Source organism: Rhineura floridana, chromosome 2 (genome assembly GCF_030035675.1).
Source record: "Rhineura floridana isolate rRhiFlo1 chromosome 2, rRhiFlo1.hap2, whole genome shotgun sequence".
Taxonomy (NCBI): Eukaryota; Metazoa; Chordata; class Lepidosauria; order Squamata; family Rhineuridae; genus Rhineura; species Rhineura floridana.
This window is the reverse complement of record NC_084481.1, coordinates 156,494,202-156,516,595: the sequence shown is the minus strand read 5'-3', so window position 1 is coordinate 156,516,595 and position 22,394 is coordinate 156,494,202. Positions and strand designations below refer to the sequence as shown.

Genomic DNA, 22,394 nt, shown 5'->3' with positions numbered 1-22,394 from the left:
ATGCAGCTCTACTAGATGAACATGTTTCTTCTGTCATAGGCAGGGGTGATGATTGGTTGTAAAGTCATCAAAAGACTATTATAGTATAGATAGTTATGCACACCTTAACATGGTGAGGGGGTTTGAGAGTGTTGAAGAAGCTGAGAGCAATGCCGTCAGGGGTCTAGACCAAGAGGCTAGACTCAGGGCTGTGGAGTCGGTACACCAAACCTTCGACTTCGACTCCTCTCTTTTTCTACTGTCCAACTCCGACTCCACCCAAAATTGCTTCCAACTCCACAGCCCTGGAAAGGGCTGTAAATATATTTTTAAATTAGAAGCTCTCATAGGGGCATTTTTATCGCTGCCTGAACATGCGCTGATCTTGGCATCACAGCATTTGTCTTCATCTGGGTCCTGTGTCATACACTGACACAAAAAATGTTTTCCATCTTGAGTTATGGTGAAATGCTCAACTACAGCTGACTTCACGGGAAGCTACTTTGACATTTTGAATATATATTTTTAAAAATTTGTCAATCAAAATTTATTTTGAAGTCGGAGTTGGTACATTTCTTCCGACTCCACCCAAAATTGCTTCCGACTCCACAACTCCAACTCCACAGCCCTGGCTAGATTCCTAGCAGTGGCACCCATGGCGGAATGGTCAAAGCTGAGACATCAGACTAAGATGCATCCAAACTCAGAGGAAGGCAATGGTAAACCACCTCTGAATACCTCTTACCATGAAAACCCTATGAACGGAATATCCAAAATGCAACATGAGATAGTGCTGGAAGATGAGACCCCCAAGTCAGAAGGCATTCACCGAGCTACTGGGGAAGAACCAAGGACTAGTACAAGTATCACTGTCACTAATGACGCAGCTGGGTCAAAGCCAAAAGGAAGCCCAGAGGCTTATGTGCACAAATGTGAAAGGAGAGTCCAGAGTTGTACAACACACACAATAGGAACATGGAATTTGAGAAGCATGACCCAGGGAAAGTTAGAAATTGTCAAGCAAGAAATAGAACGTATCCACATTACAATACTTGGCATGAGTGAATTAAAATGGACGGGAATGGGACATATTCAATCAGGCAACTACAAAATATTTTATGCAGGAAATAAATCAAGAAGAAATGGGGTTGCTTTAATAGTGAGAAGTGATGTAGCAAAAGCAATTCGGAGCTACAACACAAGGTCTGAGCGAGTGAAATCAATGAGATTAAATGGGAAACCTATGAACATAACCATCATCCAAGCCTACGCTCCATCGGTAAACACAGAACAAGAAGAATTGGAGAGATTTTATGCAGAAGTACAGGAGGAAATTGATCACACACCAAAGCAAGATGTGCTGATAATCATGGGGGACTGGAATGCAAAAGTAGGGAACAGAGAAGAACTAGGAATTGTGGGGAAATGGGACTTAGGAGACAGAAATGAAGCAGGAGAAAGACTTACTGAATTCTGTGAAGCCAGTAATTTGTTTCTTGCCAACACAGTTTTTGAGCAACTGAAAAGATGTGGACATCACCAGATGGTCAATATAGGAATCAAACTGATTATATAATTGGTAACAGAAGATGGAGAAGTTCCATACTTTCTGCGAAAACAAGACCAGGAGCAGACTGCGGTACAGATCATGAACTGGTTGTATGGAGTAAAGCTAAAGAACAACAACAAAGCAATCATAACACCAAACTACAATTTAAATAACATCCCAGAAGAATATAAAGATCAAATGAGGAACAGATTTGAGGGTTTAAACTTAGTTGACAGAGAGCCAGAAAAACTATGGACTGAAGTCAGACATTATCAGGGAAGAATGCAAAAAGACAATACCTCTAGTTAAAAAGAGAGAAAGACATCAATGGATGACTGAAGAAACTCTTAAAATGGTTAAAGACATAAGGAAAGAAACTTTACGTAACTTTAAAGTTGACAATGAGGACATTGAACTTGTCAAGGGTTATCAATACCTCGGCACAGTCATTAACCAAAATGGAGACAATAGTCAAGAAATCAGAAGAAGGCTAGGACAGGGGAGACAGCTATGAGAGAACTAGAAAAGGTCCTCAGATGCAAAGATGTATCACTAAATACTAAAGTCAGGATCATTCAGACCATAATATTCCCGATCTGTATGTATGGATGTGAAAGTTGGACAATGAAAAAGGCGGATAAGAGAAAAATCCACTCATTTGAAATGTGGTGTTGGAGGAGAGCTTTATGGACTGCGAAAAAGACAAATAATTGGGTGTTAGAACAAATTAAACCAGAACTGTCACTAGAAGCTAAAATGATGAAACTGAGGTTATCATACTTTGGACACATGAGAAGACAGGATTCACTAGAAAAGACAATAATGCTGGGAAAAACAGAAGGGAGTAGAAAAAGAGGAAGACCAAACAAGAGATGGATTGATTCCATAAAGGAAGCCACAGACCTGAACTTACAAGATCTGAACATATGCTCTTGGAGGTCACTGATTCATACGGTCGCCATAAGTCGTAATCAGCTTGTAGGCACATAACAAAAACAAAGTTGTGCTCCTAGAGGAGTTTCCTTAGTATCCAAGATTATTCCTATTCTTTGAGTAAAAGTACTTCATACTACTTTCATTCACACACTTATATAGACTCAAAGCAGAAAACGTAAGCACACCTTTTTGTTGTTTGCAAGTGGATTTAGTCATTTTTGTTTGCAGGTGGATTTAGTCATTGGTAGTGGCATTGATGTTAATTATGGGCATCATGAAATTCTTATCCAGGTTTTTTAGTGCTGGTTCACATATTTATTTTTATGATTTTTGGAATTTATAGGCCACCATTCTGCAGTGTTTTCACAGTGGAGTACAAGAAGTTACAATTAAACAATACAAATCATTAAAAGAAAATAACAGAAAACAACAATACAGAGCTAAGTTAAAACCCCAGATTACTTTGGAAGTATGGTATAATTCCAAAGTAAAGACCTGCCTAAATAAGTTCCTCCTCGCCAGTTCCTGAAAAAACAGAAGAAAAGGGACTGACCTAGTGAAGCAAGTTCATCTGCTTCGATTTTGGGGCTTAAAATAAAGAGGTGGGGAAGAACTGAAATATATCCTGAAAAACCATAATTATATACACATTTTTGAGAGAGAAAGGGAGAGCCTCTTCATTGTCAGTTGCCTCCTTCACACATAACACTAAGCCAAACCATTGCTAAACATGGTTATGTTTGAATCTAGGTTTGTGCTGTGTCTCCCCCCTAACAAACCATGAGTGGTAAGCCAAGAGCAAACCTTGGTTACAGCTTGTGGTTTGTTTGAAAGAAGGCAGACTGCAAGCTTGGGTTCGGACATAAACTGAGCTAAACTATGACTTAGTCCAACTAGCGCAGGAAGAGGAGAAGAGAGGTCAAGTGTCCGTGATTTTCTATCTGTGCACAAGCATGCTTGCCTGTTTATGCTAAGCCATTCCTTGGGTTAGTATTATGTGCGAACCAGGTCATTGTTTCCTCTAAATTGGCTGTTGCTTTGGCTTTTCTCCTTCCCATACCGATCTTAATCAGTCAAGAATATGATATCACAATGCTTCATAGCCAGATTTTACTTACATGCTATTTGTTTGTGCGTTATAAATATTTATTACCCACTCTTCACAAAAGTCCGAGGACAGAGTACAATGAAAATACAGTTATATCTAAAATAAAAAAGAGTAAAACACCAATCCAAGTAAAAGACTACAGCATCAGGTACAGAAGAGAAAACTCAAATTCAGCCATCCCCAAAAGCCTGGATGAAAAGGTGCAGTTTAACATGTCACAAAAATGTCTACAATGTAAGTGCCAGGTGTACATCCAGGAGAAGAGAGTTCCAGAGCTTAGAGGACACGATCAAGTGGGACTTGCATTTGGCACCTTTTAAATTTGATGTCAAGTGCAAGCCCTGCTGGGATTAGTTACACTTGGGAGCTCCTGATTGGAGCTCCAGAGTTCCCAATCAGGAGCCCAGAGTGAAGCTAATGCCTGCTGAAAGTGGGAGTTGCAGACAGTGCTAATTAGCAACTCCAGCTGGAATCAGCTGTAGGTCTCTTTTTTTCTAGCCTGTCTTGAGTTCAAGCTCATTTGCAAAGGAGCATTTTTCCTTCTATAGTGACAGCTTAAATTCAGGCCAGGCTACAAAGAAGTATTCTCCTGATCCTTTCTTTTGAAGTTGAGTAACCTGACATCATTCACCTGACATCATAGCAATGTCAGGTGTTTGACAGGAGCCCTGCCCACCTGTTGTAGTGGCCTGCAAGGTTGCTCAGGATTCTCCCCACCAGCTGGGCCTTGTTTTCCATTCTTGAGTTATTTATTTATTTATTTATTTATTTTATTACATTTCTAGACCGCCCTATAGCAGAAAGCTCTCAGGGCGGTGTACAACAAATAAAATCACAATTAAAATATGAGCAAGTGTGAAAAAATATAACATGATAAAAATCCGAAATAGAATTGCCATGAGTTTATAAATTAAAATCCATATTAGGTTTAAAATTAAATTTAAAATGTTTAAAAAGCCTGGGCGAAAAGGTAGGTTTTTACCTGGCGCCGAAAAGATAACAAAGAAGGCGCCAGGCGTATCTCGTCTGGGAGGGCATTCCATAGTTCGGGGGCCACCACCGAGAAGGCCCTAGATCTAGTTGTTGATCTCCGGGCCTCTTTATGAGTTGGGACCCGGAGAAGGGCCTTCGACGTCGAGCGTAGTGAACGGGTAGGTACATAGCGAGAGAGGCGTTCCACCAGGTATTGCGGTCCGATGCCGTTTAGGGCTTTATAGGTAAGAACCAACACTTTGAATCTGGCCCGGAAACATATCGGTAGCCAGTGCAGCTGCGCCAGGACAGGTGTTATATGGTCAAATTTCTTTGTCCCAGTGAGAACTCTGGCCGCAGCATTTTGCACTAGCTGAAGTTTCCGAACCGTCTTCACAGGTAGCCCCACGTAGAGTGCATTACAGTAGTCCAATCTAGAGGTTACCATAGCATGGATAACTAAGGCGAGATTCTCCCTGTCCAGATAGGGTCGTAGTTGGGCTACCAGCCGAAGCTGGTAGAATGCATTCCGTGCCACCGAGGCTACCTGAGCCTCAAGTGACAGGAGCGGATCTAATAAGACCCCCAAACTACGTACCTGCTCCTTTAGGGGGAGTGTAACCCCATCTAGGGCAAGTCGAACGTCAACCATCTGGGCAGAGGGCCCTCCCACCAACAGCATCTCAGTCTTGTTAGGATTGAGTTTCAGTTTATTAGCTCTCATCCAGCCTATTATCGCGGCCAGGCAGCGGTCTAGTACATCAACAGCCTCACCTGACGAAGATGAAAAGGAGTAGTAGAGCTGCGTATCATCAGCATATTGCTGGAAACGCACTCCAAAACTCCTGATGACCTCACCCAGCGGCTTCATATAGATATTGAAAAGCATGGGGGACAGAACTGAACCCTGTGGGACTCCATATTGGAGTACCCAGGGACTCGAGTAATGTTCCCCCAGCATCACCTTCTGGAGACGATTCCCGAGATAGGAGCAGAGCCACCGCCAAGCAGTGCCTCCCACTCCTAAATCCGTAAGTCGCTCCAGAAGGATACCATGGTCGATGGTATCAAACGTTGTTAATGAAACAACGTCAACTTGTTAGGCTTTCCCCCAGTGTGAATCAGCAAGAGGCAGGCAGGAACAATAACATATGAAGTATTTCTACTCTATAATCTGAGTAGGACTAATATGATTGATCCTAATTGGGTGTTTTCATTTTTTTAGGGCTAGTTCACAAGTACCTGATTCTCAGCATCTGGCATTCTTAGGGGGAGTGGTGGGTGTGTTATAGCTGAGGGGTTAACAAATACATAGCTTTTATTGCTTACCTGGAAAAATTCAAACAAGCTTGAGCATGTGTTTAGCTATAGCATGGATTCACTTCCTCTTGCTATATTCCATCCTACATTGAACCTCAGCCCAAGACAGAAGCATTTGGAATTGGTGCATGCAGAATTTATGGCTGCTGTTTCCCCATGTAGTATGTTTGTCCTTAAACAAGTTGCACATCCTCCAAGCTAAACTGCCAGCTGAGGGTTCACATCTGTACACTGCTGTTGTTGCCAACGTTTTCCGAAAGCATATATCCACAGCCCTTGCTGTGGTTTGGGAGGACATTCTTCCACCTCTATAAGGGTAGTGAAGTTCTTCCTTAACCTTCCTGCCTTTTCTCCTCTTCCTCTCCCATTTTAGCTCCAAGCACAATGTGCACTGAATTTATAGGAGTGGTAATTGAGAATGATCAATTGGGAGTAATCATTTCCTGATTTCAACCCTGAAAGCAATTGAACTTAAGAATGACACATGCCAAAAGATGGAATTCTGTTCTCTCTGGGATCCTAAAGCTTTAAAATTAGGTTCTGGATGGCCTTGAAGAAGACAAATATTGCTCTGCTCTGCTTACTTTTTCATCTGGCCCCACCCACCACTGCCATGTGGCCCCTGGAAGGTTGCCCATGAGGAAATGCAGCCTTTCAGTTTTGATATCTACGAGCCAGATAGAAGCTGTACCATAAAAATATAAGAGCAGCCTTGCTGGATCAGATCACAGGCCCATCTAGTCTGGCATCCTTTTCTCACAGCTGTTAACTAACACCCATTTTCATCATTCCTAGATCAAACTAATTAGCAAGATCAAGGTGGGTGGTACAATAGTACCAGTGAACCACTTGTATGCCAAAACTCTGTGCTAGAAGTACTTCCTCTTTGAGGTACTTCCTGTGTCTGCATCATTGGGAGAATACTGTCTGGAAACATCCTGTCATGTGACAGTAACAACAAATCATATGCTGAGAATTTAGGAGACCTATGTAGACAGAAGGAAAGCAAAAGCAAAAGCAAAACGAGACAGAAACACGGTCAGAACCCTAAATGCAACAATACAATGACTAGTACGTAGGGACAAAGAGAACTATTACAATAGTTACTGTATAGAAATAGAAGAGGACAACAAAAAGGGAAGAACAAGAGCCCTGTTCCAAAAGATTAGAGTAATGAAAGGGAAATTGAAACCAAGAGTAGGGATGTTGAATAATCAACAGGGGAACACACTGACTGACCAAGATGAAATTAAAGGAAGATGAAAGCAATACACTGAAGAACTCTATAAAAGAGATGCCAGGATGACAGATTCATTTATGGAAGAACCGTATGATGAAGAACCAGAAATTTTAGAATGTGAGGTGAAAGCTGCTCTTAAAATACTTGGAAGAAACAAATCACCAGGAACAGATGGCATACCAATAGAGTTCCTACAAGCTACTGAGACTGAATCCGTCCAAATTTTGACAAAAATTTGTCAAGAAATATGGGAAAGTAAACAATGGCCCACAGACTGGAAGCGTTCAATATATATACCAATTCCAAAGAAAGGTGATCCCAGGGAATGCAGTAATTTGCCAACGATTACCTTAATATCTCATGCAAGTAAAGTAATGCTCAAGATTCTATAACAAAGGCTCTTACCATATACGGAGGGAGAAATGCCAGATGTCCAAGATGGATTTAGAAAAGGAAGAGGTACCAGAGATCATATCGCAAACATACGTTGGATAATGGAACGGAGCAAGGAATTTCAGAAGAAAATCACCCTGTGCTTTATAGATTACAGCAGAGCCTTTGACTGTGTAGATCATGAAAAACTATGGAATGCTTTAAAAGAAATGGGGTTACCACAACATCTGATTGTCCTGATGCGCAACCTATACTGTGGACAAGAGGCTACTGTAAGGACAGAATATGGAGAAACCGATTGGTTCCCAATAGAAGAGGGTGTGAGACAGGGGTGTATTTTATCACCCTATTTGTTTAATCTATACGCAGAACATATCATACAGAAAGCGGGATTAGACCAAGATGAAGGAGGTGTGAAAATTGGAGGGAGAAATATCAATAAGATATGCAGACGATACCATACTATTAGCAGAAACCAGTAATGATTTGAAATGAATGCTGATGAAAGTTAAAGAGCAAAGCACAAAAGAATGTCAAAAAGACTAAAGTAATGACAACAGAAGATTTATGTAAAGTTGACAATGAGGACATTGAATTTGTCAAGGATTATCAATACCTCGGCACAGTCATTAACCAAAATGGAGACAATAGTCAAGAAATCAGAAGAAGGCTAGGACTGGGGAGGGCAGCTATGAGAGTACTAGAAAAGGTCCTCAAATGCAAAGATGTATCACTGAACACTAAAGTCAGGATCATTCAAACCATGGTATTTCCAATCTCTATGTATGGATTGTGAAAGTTGGACAGTGAAAAAAGCGAGTAAGAGAAAAATCAACTCATTTGAAATGTGGTGTTGGAGCAGAACTTTGGGCATACCATAGTCTGTGAAAAAGACAAATAATTGTGTGTTAGAACAAATTAAACCAGAACTGTCACTAGATGCTAAAATGATGAAACTGAGGTTATCATACTTCGAACACATCATGAGAAGACATGATTCACTAGAAAAGACAATCATGCTGGGAAAAACAAAAGGGAGTAGAAAAAGAGGAAGGCCAAACAAGAGATGGATTGATTCCATAAAGGAAGCCACAGACCTGAACGTACAAGATCTGAACAGGGTGGTTCATGACAGATGCTCTTGGAGGTCACTGATTCATAGGGTCGCCATAAGTCATATTCGACTTGAAGGCACATAACAACAACAACAACAACAACAATGTAAACAGCCACATATATAGTGCCACAAGTGTGGCATAGTGCTTTACAGAATTGCATAGGCAAAAAATACAATCCCCTGCCTCTGCAGAACAGTCTTCCTGATACTATAATAGTATTAATGAGACCATTTCTAGGAATATGATTGTGGGGAATTTTGGTGCTAGAAAATTTCAAGATAGCAAGGGGATGAGAAGCTGCCCAGCAAGGCAAGTTTCCAACTGAACAGCAGTAATACAGTAACTGAATGTAGCAAACTGAAAGGTGTCTGCCTTTTCAATCATCAAGTGCCTTTTTTCTCACTAGCCAAAAAGCTGCTGTTTGAAAGTTAATATTCTGGTTCTGACAGACAAGGAAGCAGATTTGGGGAGGATGTGTACCTTTGCAGATAATTTCCCAGAAAGGATCACTAAGTCATGAGATAAAAATAAAATGTCAAGAGAGAAAGAGATGTGAGTGGCTACAATCAAGATTCCTGCATGTCCTCTTTCCATCTCCATGCATCTGTGATATGATACTTTGGGGGGGGGGCTTTTAAAGGCAATGGTAGAATAAGTGCTGTGCATTCAGAAGGTTTCATTTTCATTCGTTAACATTTCCAGAAGCGGGACAGGGAAAGGCTTCTGCCTGAGACCTCAGAGAACTGCTTCCGATTAGATGGATCAGAAGGTCTGACTCAAGGCAGCTTCATATGTTCAAAATTTAAATGTGTAGGGCTTTAAGGTGCTATGAAACTACCTTGCAGCAACAATCTAGCATGGCTACTCTTCTCATAGAAAACAGTGTTGTATTCTATAGGAGGTCTACTTGTATGTACATGATAAAGCAAATGCTTTACATGTAGAAGGTCCCAGGTTCAATCCTCTGCACCTCCAGTTAAAGAAAAAAGGTCAAGTACCAGGTTGGTGACAGACCTTAGAGAGCTGCTGCCAGTCAGAGTAACACTAGGCTAGATGGACACTAATCTGACTTGGTATAGGCAACTTCCTTTGTTCCTATAAGAATGCCCATGCTTATGTGACATGTGACATTTTCCTTCTCAGTAACAAATGCTTAAGCTTAAGGTAATATGATCAGGGCCATGTAGTCAGGAGGAAGAAAAAAGTCAGGGAGTAATGACCCTGAAGACCAGCCACCTGTGAAATAGCCTATATACAACATTGTCTCAGAATTGTAAGATTGCTTGTCCTTTAAAAAAACACCACTCAGTTTATTATTACATTTATATCCCATATTTCCTCTAAGGAGCTCAAGGCAGTGGTGTACCAGTGGTGCCAGGGGAGAAATCCTGTCCTTCACTTTGCATGGAATAATCTGTGCAAAGTAAAAAAAAACCCCACAGCATTTCCAGCCCCCACCCTGGGCTGAAGTGGGGGAAAGCTAGAAACACAGTGTTTGTTTTTGTCTGCGAGTGTGTGTATGAGTGTATGACTGCATTTCTGTGTGAGAAAAGGGGAGAGAGTGCTGTATGCCTCCATGTCTGGTGAGTGTTTGTGTGCCCTGTGAGTGTATGCATGCACATGCATGTTCATTGGCCACACTCCCCACTGGCATGTTGCCCGTGGAAGGATGGCTGTCAGTGCAACTCTTAGGCCGAAATAGATTAGCTACCCCTGTGCTAAGGGATGAGGAGAATGTTTAGACAACCCAAATGTTCACGACTTGTTATTTTCAGTTTGTTCAAATTGAAAGAATTGCATGAACACCCAAGGAAGCCATTCAGATATGGCCTTTCAAGTGCATTTTTTGCCATCAGGAAAGGCATAAGAAATTCCCTGTTTTTAACCCAAGTGAACATTGTTTCCCACCGCTGCTCTGCCAATGGGATAAATTAAGTACCACACCTATGTAGAAAGCCTCTAAATTCCAATAAGGATCCAGCAATATCCCAAAGGAATTTTAAAAAGGAGCAAATTTCTTTATGTAAGACAGGAATAGTGAAAAAGATTCCCCTTCCCACCCTCTTTCATGTTTGTGTTTGAAGAAGCAAGGGTGGTGGTGGAATCTATGTAGAAGCCAAAACAAGGAAGAAAGAAAACAGATAATGAGACTTAACAGGAACACTTGCCTTCCTTCTTCTTGAAATTCTAGCAGCATTTTGCTGTAATAGAGGTACTGCAGATTTACAAGATACCAATCAATCTTATTAAATATAGTCAAATGAAACGACTAAATTCATATTAACAAAAGTAGGGTTAAGAAACTACCGTATATTCCGGCGTATAAGACGACTGGGTGTATAAGACGACCCCCAACTTTTCCAGTTAAAATATAGAGTTTGGGATATACTCGCCGTATAAGACTACCCCTGCTTAATCAAACAAAAAGCAGAGCTTTGCTTAACTCAAAATTTCTTCTCCCTTTGATAACCACATCTACACAGGTTCCACCTCCATACTCAAAATGAAACTGAGCCTGGAAGTGTACAACAACCCCACACATACCTTGCTAATTCGATTATCAATGCCAGGATGTCTGTCTTATCGACTACTCTCCTGCTCCCCCCCCCACACACACACACACCGGGCATCATGAAAGACCCAGTCCTGGGCTCAGAAAGAAAATAAATATCTGGTCCTCTTCAAAGTATTGATAAGCCTCTTGTTTTAATTGAAATAATAATTATAAATTCTTGTTCTTATCACTAATGGGAGTTAATTATCTTGCATATGCTGCTGTTGCTTCTATGGCTGTAACGGAGTGAGGTTAAAGATAAGTGAAATGCAAATAGGAAAAAAAAATACAGAAGGCAGTAACACTTTCCTAAATGTAATACCATACCAACCACAACAAGATTCCTATAAGGCAAAAAACTAAGCATCTCACAACCAGTCAGGATTCCTAACCAAAAACCAAAAATATGATAAATGAAGAAATATTTATATAAGCATAACTATCAAATATATTTATTATTTACACAAACTGTAAAGATATTTATAGTGCAATCCTAAATTTATTTATTCAGAAGCAAGTCCCAGCGTATTCAATGGGGCTTACTCAAACAGGGACAGAAATGCAACCTCAAGTGATAAGCAACTTCATTCACACAACCCAAAATTCCGAATCATGCCACTTTACACTGTTTTGCAACTGTTTATACTTGTTTTTATGGTTATTGGATTTTAAATGGCTTTATTTCTTGTGAGCTGCCTTGGTTTGCAACCCTACCTCACAGGGGTGTTGGAAAGACTCCATACACACACGCACACACTGCAGATGTATAAATACATACAGCCCATATAATAGTTTATTGTCAAACCATTTGGTCATTGCAGAAAAATCAGTATTAGTTTTTTAAAAATCAGTATTAGTTTCCTACAGAATAAAAACTGCAATACCTAAGTAAGCCCTGCCTACTTGCTTTAAAATAGGACTGGGGGGGGGCAGAAAGAGAACACAAACACAATTCTTTTTTACATTCACTCCAAAGTCCCATTGATTTTCAGCACATTCATAATCATGTCTACTCAAAAGTAATTCCTACTGAATTCAATAGGATTTACTCTGGACATATGGGATTAGCACTGTTTTTACCCCCAAAAGCAACTATTGGGAAGGTTTTCAAAACACTGCCCAGGATCTGACTCCTACACACAACAGGGGGAAAAACTGAAATGTATATACCTACCCAATTTATGAGATTTTCAGATAAACAGGAGGGGAAACCACCATTTTCTGGCCTCGCAATGAGGTTTTGCAGACACTGCCACCAAACAAACACTTCACTGATTGGCTGAAATCCTGAACGGGCGGGGTTAAAGCTACGAAGTGCTATACAGTAGTTTTAAAAAAGATTTAACCGGGGGGGGGGTGCCTGACGTTTTTATATATATCTCGAGAACCGCACCACCTAGAAACTTAATTTTTTTTTAAATGAAAGCTGAGAATCCGGGCCACCTAAGGGGCTAGCCGGGCGCCGGGTGGCATGCTTAGAACCCGGCTATCCGGGCAATATGGCAACCCTAATAAGACGACACCCGGCGTATAAGACGACCCCCGACTTTGGAGAAGATTTTCCAGGGTTAAAAAGTCGTCTTATACCCCGGAATATACGGTATATCATTATTTGTGGCTATCAGCTTATTTGTGTTGAATCACAGTCCATCTGGAAAACTTGGGGGGAGGGGAGGGTTGAAGCCACTAGGCAGCTTCCAGGGGCTTAAAGCTATATATAACTGCTGTGCTTTCAGAATAGATGTCCTCAGTCCACAAAGCATTGGCTAGGAGGCTATGTCCAAATTCATAGGCATGCTAACCAGCCTAAGCCCCAGAGACGGAGTTAGGTTTAAAGCATCCCAAGAAAGCTGCCCAGTTATAACTGGGTTCAAGCCTTAAATACAGTGTATATTCACTTGGTCCCTAGGAAGCATGGTTTGAATGAAGTGGACTTGAGACTGAAATTAATCCTTAGAAAATCAGTAAGATGTGACAAATCCACCTGAAATCCAAAATGGATGGTTACATTATCTGCCCAAAACAACTGAAACAGCACAGCCCTGAGAATGCTGATAGCCACTCTGAGTGTGTTCTGAATGTGTGCTATAGACCTATGTGCTCATTCACCCTCTCCAATATACATATGGACCGTGAGACAGTCTCTGCACCAATGCAGCTAAAGCGCTGCCATCTCTTGATGGTGTTTTTTTTTAATACCCTGCTTGGTTTTGTTTTGTATCTGTGAGGCAGCAGCACATAGTATCTCTTCTCACCAACAGGCCAAAAATTGTTTAAGGAGATACTTTTAACTGACTGGCAGTGAGTTAGAAGGAAATTAACAAGGACTAGTTCTCAGTCAAACAATTAATCACACAGTGTAATATCCATCGGGAAACATACTTTGCTTTTGACTAACCAAGAATCTCAGTAGTTCACTTTCCTGCCTGTTTCTTCCAGTAACCTTCTTCCTTACAAGTTAAGGAGCACTAGCAAATCCTGGAACTAAAAACTGGAAAGCAGAGTCAAGAAAATAGAGCTAACCAAGACAATAGGCTGTGTCCATTTGGGGGGGGGGTTCTTTGGCACTCCTTTCTGGCTGAGGTCAGACAGGAACCCACCCACCCCCGGGGTTGAACTTCTAGCACCTGCTTCTTTATTCCAGCAGATATTTTAACTGAATTCTAATTTTATAGTTTCAATTCACTTTTATTTTCATTGTACACTGCTTAGAGACTATTGTAAAAAGTAGTATATAAATGGTCAAAAGAAATAATATATTGTGGGGGAAGAAATGGATCAAAGAGAAAAGCAACAGAAGTCTTGAAGATACTGCCATTGGATGACAGGTTGTGGTTGTGTATTTGGCAGTTAAAATAGGGATGGGAACTGAGCCAAACAAGACTGTGCTCCAAGCTACTGCTGATCCAAATTGTCCTAACAGCCACTAATCTTATAATAGGCTGGCAAAAAGGATAATTTTATTTGCAAAAAAATTGATGGTCCTCTTTTAGTATTTGATCTATATCATATTTGGAACTATACCTTTGAGCAGCTTGCTTAACTGTCAAGATATGGAAAACAGCAAAAATCCACTATGATAAAATTATAGCTAAAGTTACAAAAGCAAAGGATGTGCTTACAGCTGTCACTTCATCCTCCCATCCCAGCCAACTGGGCCTCAGTAAAACAATATACAAGACTAGATGTCTTTCATATGTTGACAACATAGTGGTATGTATTCATCAGGGCAGAAATCTCTGGCAGAACAAGTAAATGAAGAAAAGATCAGAAAATGTCTAACCTGTAAAACAGGAAGTACTATTTTTTTAAAGGCTGAGTCATAGTGTTGTACTTTTACATATCTTGAGGCCAGTTATCTACATTTAGTGCTTAGCTTCAGAGAAAGTAAAAAAAACTGTTACTTAGCCAGCCTAAAGTGCACAGCGCATTCAAAATGCTCCCTACCTGGACCAAAAGGTTCTGAATGATCAACACTCATTCTGTTGCAAATATCACCTTGTTTTTCTAATCCATATCTTCCTCTTCACAGACTTCAGCATCTGTGTTCAGATGTTGTTTGATTGATTGGCTATTACAATGATTGGTATATTAGAAGTAGACTGAGACCATATACTTCTAATAACACCATGACTGGTGGTTCCAAAAGCGCTAGTACATGGAAGCATGGTCTAGAAGAAAAGAAAAAAATAAGCCCAGGAAACTAGATCTGCTAGCTATTGTTGCTTAGCAGGAGGAAGTTGCCCAGGAGAAACGGTTTACTCATTAAATAAATTTGCAACATAATCACCTGGTGTGTTCTTTTCATTCTGTCACACCTGAGACAATGCTTATTTTCTGAATAAATGCTGCTTTGCTCTTATAAATGCATTTCTGTTACCATAACTTCATTAAAATTGGAGTGCATACTATAATCTCCATGGTAACTGATGATATCAGTGTACATAGGATTGTTTGCTACTTAGTCAGGAAAATAAAAGAATAGGACAAATATGCAGAGATGTTGTAAGTATTGAAGAGAACAGCCTTTGACTCTTGACACTGAATTTCTCTGAACGCCTCTTTGCTGAACAAAATAAATGTCCAGAGAGCACTGCTTAATATTTTTTTGGCAGACAAATTTAGGAGGAGTCATTTGATACTCTACTAGAGTCGCCTTTTGTTGGCATGCAACATTATTGATGCATCACGGTTGATCTGGCAAAAACCAATAAATGTCTGAGTGCAAGCTCACAATGCTAGTTACTGTAGTATACATTGCAAAAGGGATTCCTAGACTTAGAGGATCAGAGGGTGGGTGGGAATCACAGATCAGGGGGGTTCATCAAGATACAATGAGATATAATAAGTTGGAAATCAAATGTCTTAACTTACTACAATATGCTGTCACCTTGGCCACCACATCTCCTCATTTCTGGCATTTATTATTCTCTAATGTCCCCTCCTACTGGTGCATTTTAGCTTCTGCCCTATTGCACAGTAGAGAACTGCAGCATTCACATATTACAAAAGTACTGCATCCTACATGTGTCTTTATAATTTGCCACAGTGCACATGGAGAATAGATCTTATAAACCCTAGACAATGCTACTTGTCCAGAGCAGCAGACTGGATATGGCTGGTTATTATTATTATTATTATTATTATTTATTAGACTTTTATACCGCCCGACTAGCAATAGCTCTCTGGGTGGTGAACACAAGAAATACAATAAAATCACACAATATAATACAACAAAAACATATAAAAATAAAACAATCTAAAATCAATTACAACAAATTTTAAAAATTAAGTTAACTTAAATTAAAATGCCTCGGAAAAGAAGAAGGTTTTAACTTGGCGCCGAAAGGATAACAATGTCGGCGCCAAGCACACCTCCTCGGGGAGACTATTCCACAGTTCGGGGGCCACCACTGAGAAGGCCCTAGATCTTGTCACCACCCTCCGGGCCTCCCTGTGAGTCAGAACCCAGAGGAGGGCCTTCGTAGTAGACCGTAGTGTACGGGCCGGTTCGTATCGGGAGAGGCGTTCCGACAGGTATCATGGTCCCGCGCCGTATAAGGCTTTATAGGTTAATACCAACACTTTGAATCTGGCCCGGAAGCATATTGGTAGCCAGTGCAGGCGAGCCAGAACAGGTGTTATGTGCTCGGACCGCTTGGTCCTTGTTAACAATCTGGCTGCCGCATTTTGCACTAGCTGTAGCTTCCGAACTGTCTTCAAAGGTAGCCCTACGTAGAGCGCATTGCAGTAGTCCAAACGCGAGGTTAGTACTTTGGACTGTTCTGCTGAAGCAGGGATGGGAAACCTGTGGCCCTACAGATGTTGTTGGACTCTAGCTCCTATTAGCCTCAACTAGAATGGCCAATGGTCAGAGTTTATGGGAGTTGTACCCCAGCAAAATCTTGTGGGTCCCATTCCTATGCTAGAGAGACTAATATGTGACTATTTTTCTATTCAGATTGTTTCATGTTTATTCCTGAATTGCCAGTTAATTACAGAAGCAGCATGTTGAAGGCTGACTTTGGTCTCTTGGCAACTTGTTATTACTGCTTTAAATCAATAGTGTGTATATGTGTTTTTCTGTTTCAGAGAGTGTTCAATGTCTTGTACCCAATGCCTGCTGACCAAAGGAGACACGTCAGCATAAATTCTGCTCGCTGGCTGCCTGAGCCAGGTTTGGGATTGGCATATGGCACTAACAAGGGAGACCTGGTGATTTGCCGACCAGAGTAAGTGGCTTAGAACCTGAGGGCCTTCTTAACATTTTTTACTAGGAATTTTCTAGCAGTGGTTTATCCTCAATTATTATGAAGCTTTTAATGATGAATTTATTTCTGATGAATATAGTGGTATTTGCTTCCTCCTTGAAAATTATCGTAACTGTTTCTGCTTCAGATTTCATCTTTGAATACTATGAACAGGAGGGACCACTGAGCAGGTGTAATGCACCTTTCCAAAACTCCTATCTGTATCAGCCATCCTGGATTTCTTCCTCTTACATTTAATAATATTGTCTCCCTCTCTTACCCAAGTCGCTTAGAATATAGTTTTGGAGTTAACTGTTTGTGTTAAGGCAACAGATCAGAAGTGGTAAATGAATATGTTATCTGGAGGAGTGTTCATGTAGATTTCTGTATTTTTTCATATCTTTGTTCCTGGGCATGAATGTGACTTTGAATGGGAAAGAAGCCCCAAGGTATATGTAGCATACAGTATAATGCAAATCAGTGTCCAAGGGTCCCCAAATTTTGGATGGGCTTGCTAGCCGGTCATTGTTTGGGTAGCTATCTTCATTGTTTACACTTTTTCATGGCTTTTTTGAAAAGTTACATCTGTTTATCTGGAATCACATGTTTGTTGCACCTGTGTGGCTGTTTTCTATGAGCCAAACTAAGCACTATGCTAAACAAATAGCTGCTGTAGAAAACAGCAGCCACATGTTGAATTCCCCTCCCTGTAATATCTAGTAGAATTTACCCATGTCCTGTTTTCAACAGTCCTCATTTTCTCACCATTCGTTCCATGTCATTAGCCAACAGGGGGAACACAGAATATTATTATGTCAGTTTATGGATAAGTTTGATTCAATATAACAGAGTTGGAGAAGCTAAACACATGTCTGCTGTACATTTAGCTTCCCCCACCATTATGTCTAAAAGAAAAATGAGTGTGAGATTACAGAGTAAGTTGATTTCCTTCAATGGCCTAAATATAATACAAAAGGAATACCACTGGCGGCGGCGGGGGGGGGGGAGAAATATACCAGAGGAAAGGAGAGAAAGGAAAGAAATCAATATGGTTAAAGGAACTTTATTAACCTGTTTGTATCTTGAACAAGGCACAACATGATGTCAAAGTTGTTTGTTTATTGCTGTGTGGGCTTCTTGATGGTTTTATTTATTTATAATTAAATTATTTTCTAACCACCCTTCATTAAAAGATTCCAGGGTGGTGTACAGAAATGTGAATAAGATTCACACAGCGTAAAAATGCAACTTAAAACTGGCAAATACACAACAAAATACATGATAAAATAAAAAACCTAAACGCTTCAAAACAAAATAAAGCACAATTTTTCCAAACCATCTACACTCTACAATGCCTGGGCAGATAGGAATGTCTTCACCTAGCACTGAAAAGCGTGCAATGTTAATACCAGGGGTGCCTCCTTTGTGCATTCCAGAGTTGGGTTGCCACCACAGAAAAATCCTTCTCCTTTGTGGAATCACCTGTCAGATATGTTTTAAGTTTAATTCCTGCACTGAACAGGGGGGTTGGACTCAGTGGCCTTATAGGCTCCTTCCAGCTCTACTATTCTATGATTCTTTGATAATATACCGTTGCTATCGAGAGCTGGTGTACCCTAAATTCATGTCCAAAGCTCTACCCCTGTTCGTCCCAAATGCTTGTCTGTCCTGTGCATCAGGTTCCTCTTCCATTCCTATCTGTGAGATGTTTGTAAACAAGAGACTAAGTAAAAAAATGGTTCCCTAAGTGTACTTTGAAGTGCATGAATGTTCCCCAAAGGGCAGTAAGAAAATATACCCAATTATCAGTGAATGAATCCAGTGAGAGAAGTAACCATTATTTATCCCAAGTCTGTGAAGTTTTCCGCCAAATATTGGATTTCCCCAGTGTGTAGTCAATTAAGCTGAGAAGAACGATCGTATCATATGGGCTCAGGGTTTGGTGTCAGTGATCTAATAATTATATTGAAATGCATTACATAGAATACAGCATTATCATAAGCACAGAATGTAAAAATATATTTCCAAAGTACAATTATATTATTTGCTCCTGAGATTGCTTTTCTGATATCAGTTCATTTTCTTGTCTATGTGCAATATGTATCCTCACAACCACCCATTGTGAGAGGGCAGCTTGATTTTCACCTAGTTTCTAGTGCCATGGGGCCCACAAAGCTCTTGTTTGGTGTCCTTGAGACAACTGACCTGACCTGACGCATGTTTACTTCATTGAAGATGGGTCTGGGATAATCTAGCAGGCTTCGTATTGCTCTGCACTAAAGAGCAGTTCCTGGAGTTGGAAAGGCTCATCCCATTCTGCTTCAGTTCGCTGGGCAGTCAACCCCTCCCCTCCTGTTTTTTCTAGCACCAAGAGGCATTTTTGTTTGGAGGGGAGAGAGAAGAGATGGGGCTACCTCCCCCCTTGTTCTTGCCCTGGAAAACATTTTGATTGGTGGGGAAGAGGAGAGAGGTATGCTACTGTTTCATGCATTTTGATTTAGAGCGGGGGAGGGAGCGAGAAAGGGGATACTTCCCCACTCATCTTGAGACTTGTCTGGTTGCTTTTTATTGCCTCAAAGGGCATCATTGTGAGGTGCATGTATCCACGTAAGCAGTTCGTGGACGGCACAGAAGATGAATTGCACTTGGCCAACATTTCCAGCCTTGCTCTGCTGCAGAACACTTAAATTCCTTTTCTGTCCCTTATCTGTGGTTTGTTTTGCTAGCTTTTTTTTTCCAGCACGGGATCTTTTCCCCTTCACTCCTCTGCTGGGTCTTACTGTAAATTGGGTTCCTTCTCTTTGCTGGCGCTAATATGTATTGTGTCAGTGGGTCATTACGCACACAAGGTAAGGGAAAACGTCTGTGAATACTGTGACTGTATATTCAACTCATTTGGATGTTGTTGCTGCTCTTCTCTTGCTGCAGCAGATGTGAGCTGCTCTTTCATAGTTAGCATGATCCAAATAACACAGGAATTAAAGCAAACAAAGCTCAGGGGTGGGGTGGGTATGTAGGTGGCTGCGCTAGCCGGGTCAGTTAGGTTCAGTTATACATTATAATTAAAGAGAGTTCATTAAGACTGTATCTTAAGAAAAGCAACACAACTACTTACTGTTGAGTCAGCAAGCAGGAGGAATGGCTTCATGCAGAGGAACCCTGTGTATGCTTACACAGAAGTAAGTCCCACTGTGTTTAGTGGAGCTTACTCCCTATTAAGTATTTGGGGCTGCAGTCCTATACCCAATTACCTTGGAGTAAGGCCCACCGAATTTATTTGAGTAGGCGTGTATCACCTTTACTTCACCAGGCAGCTCGAGGTGACACCCATGGTTCTCCCTATTGCCATTATATCGTCACAACAATCCTGTGAGAGACAGTGACTGGCCTAAAGTCACCCAGCAAATTTCATAACTGAGTGGGGATTTGAACCCTGATCTGTCAGGTCAGCCATCAGTTGATGCGTTGTATAGGAATACCAGTATTACCAGTTTTGTGTCAAGCCACTCCCTCATGGCAGCCGTTTTGTGTCAAGCAACACCTCCTTGTGGCATCATTTTGTAACAGGTACCCACAACACTCTCTCAAAATTCCAAATTGGCCCCTGTACCCAAAAAGGTTGCCACCACTCATATATAGCCACAAGTCTTTCAATGTATCTATCTGTCATGTGTGTCTGGTGGCTGACCTCATTTATTTGCCAGCCTATTCAGTTATTAGTAGAAATGCCCAGCAACAGAGGCCCTGGTGCATTGTTTGTGTCTTAAGCGTAATAATTCTTTGCCAGGATCACTCTTGAGGGAAAGATAGAGGTACTGTGGCGGTCCCATTCTTATGTAAGCTGAGATAGGTTAGCTATCCCACCCAACCACTCAGAGATCCCATAGATGGAATGAATGGAATGCAATGAATGCAGCAGGAGATTCAACAGACATGGTTGAGGTGGAGTCTTTGCCTGCGCGCACACTCCCAACATTGACAGTTGGCACATACAAGCAGGGTGCCCTCCCAGCCTTACTTAAGCTGAGTGAAGGGGGTGGGAGTAGTTGCTGAGTCAGCATCTTAGTGCTGTGAAGTTGTGCTTAGTTAGTCTTAGAGAGATGCTGAGTTCTGAGTAAGCCATAGGTAGATTCATGAAGTGCACTGAATTGCAACTGTCTCTTACTACAATAAAAGAAAAAACCACAGCCGTGTCTGAGTTCTTCAAGTTCGGGCAGGACAGTATGTTTGTATTCAGATCTTTACTGATATAGCACAATGTGGGGGACTTCTGTGATGTACTTGTTTTGTAAAGGTAGACTCAGGCATCTATCTATTAATATGGCTAATGGAAGGAAGTTCTGCCTTTGCATTCCTGTGGTACCATTAGCTTCTTGTACAGTGTGTATGTGAATTATTTTCCTTACTGCATTCTGTCCCCCCAGGAGATGTTAAAACACTTATTAATGTGATGCTCCTTGCTTGCAGCTAGATAGCTCAGAGATTTTCAGTGTAGAAGGGCAACGTAGCAATCCAGTCTGCTTGTCATGTTTAATATAAAACCCTTGAGTCTTTGCAGATCTTAAAATCATTTCAGTGCGCTGAAGAGCATCCACATACAATATGTTATATTTTATTTTTTTATTTTTTATTTGATTTATATCCCGCCCTTACTCCCAGCAGGAGCCCAGGACGGCAGACAAAAGCACTAAAAACACTTTAAAACATCATAAAAACGGACATTAAAATACATTAAAACAAAACAACTTTTAAAATATTTTTTAAAAGCTTTGAAGATATTTTTTAAAAAAGGTTAAAAACATTGTTTTTTTTAAAAAAAGGTTTAAAAGCATATTAAAAAGCAATTTCAACACAGAAGCAGACTGGGATAAGGTCTCAACTTAAAAGACTTGTTGAACGAGGAAGGTCTTCAATAGGTGCCGAAAAGATAACGGAGATGGCGCCTGTCTAATATTTAAGGGGAGGGAGTTCAACAGGGTAGGTGCCGCCATGACATATTTTGAGCAGCTTTTTCTTATACCAAGGACATTAAGTATACTTGGCACTTAGTAGAGTATATAAATAATATTAACATATTAGTACTTCCATATTTAGATAGACAATGTTTCTGATTATGCATTCCTATTTTAGATGTTAAGAGATCTAATTTTTCTCTTATTTTGATACTTTCCTAAAAGCATTCAAGAGACAAGCACAGAATTTCAGGGATGGCATCTGGAAGGCTAAAGCTGAGAATGAGCTGAGGTTAGCAAGGGATGCTAAAAGCAATGAAAAAATCTTTCTTCAGATATATGCATATTAAAAGATAGAGAAAATAAATAGGTGCTCAGTCAGCTATTCAATGAGGATGGAAAAATGATGACAAATGACAAAGAAAAGATGGAAGTGCTACTTTGGCTCAGTCTTCTCCCAAAAGGGTCTATGATCTTTCTGGCAAACATGAAGTACAAGTTGAAGGAGCAGGATTGCAACTTG

The 22,394-nt window shown here is 40.7% G+C and overlaps 1 protein-coding gene across 6 annotated transcripts in view; it reads left to right on the top strand.

The window, feature by feature from the left end:
* The window catches only part of AMBRA1 (autophagy and beclin 1 regulator 1), a 243,867-nt gene that overhangs the window by 173,497 nt on the left and 47,976 nt on the right, over nucleotides 1–22,394 (top strand). For 5 of the 6 annotated variants that reach the window (XM_061610890.1, XM_061610887.1, XM_061610888.1 and 2 more), the window contains one exon: nucleotides 16,762–16,901. In XM_061610890.1, coding sequence (XP_061466874.1) covers nucleotides 16,762–16,901 — 140 coding nt within the window. Of the gene's footprint in view, nucleotides 1–16,761; nucleotides 16,906–22,394 lie in introns of those variants that run through there. The other variant, XM_061610891.1, reaches the window with a different exon arrangement.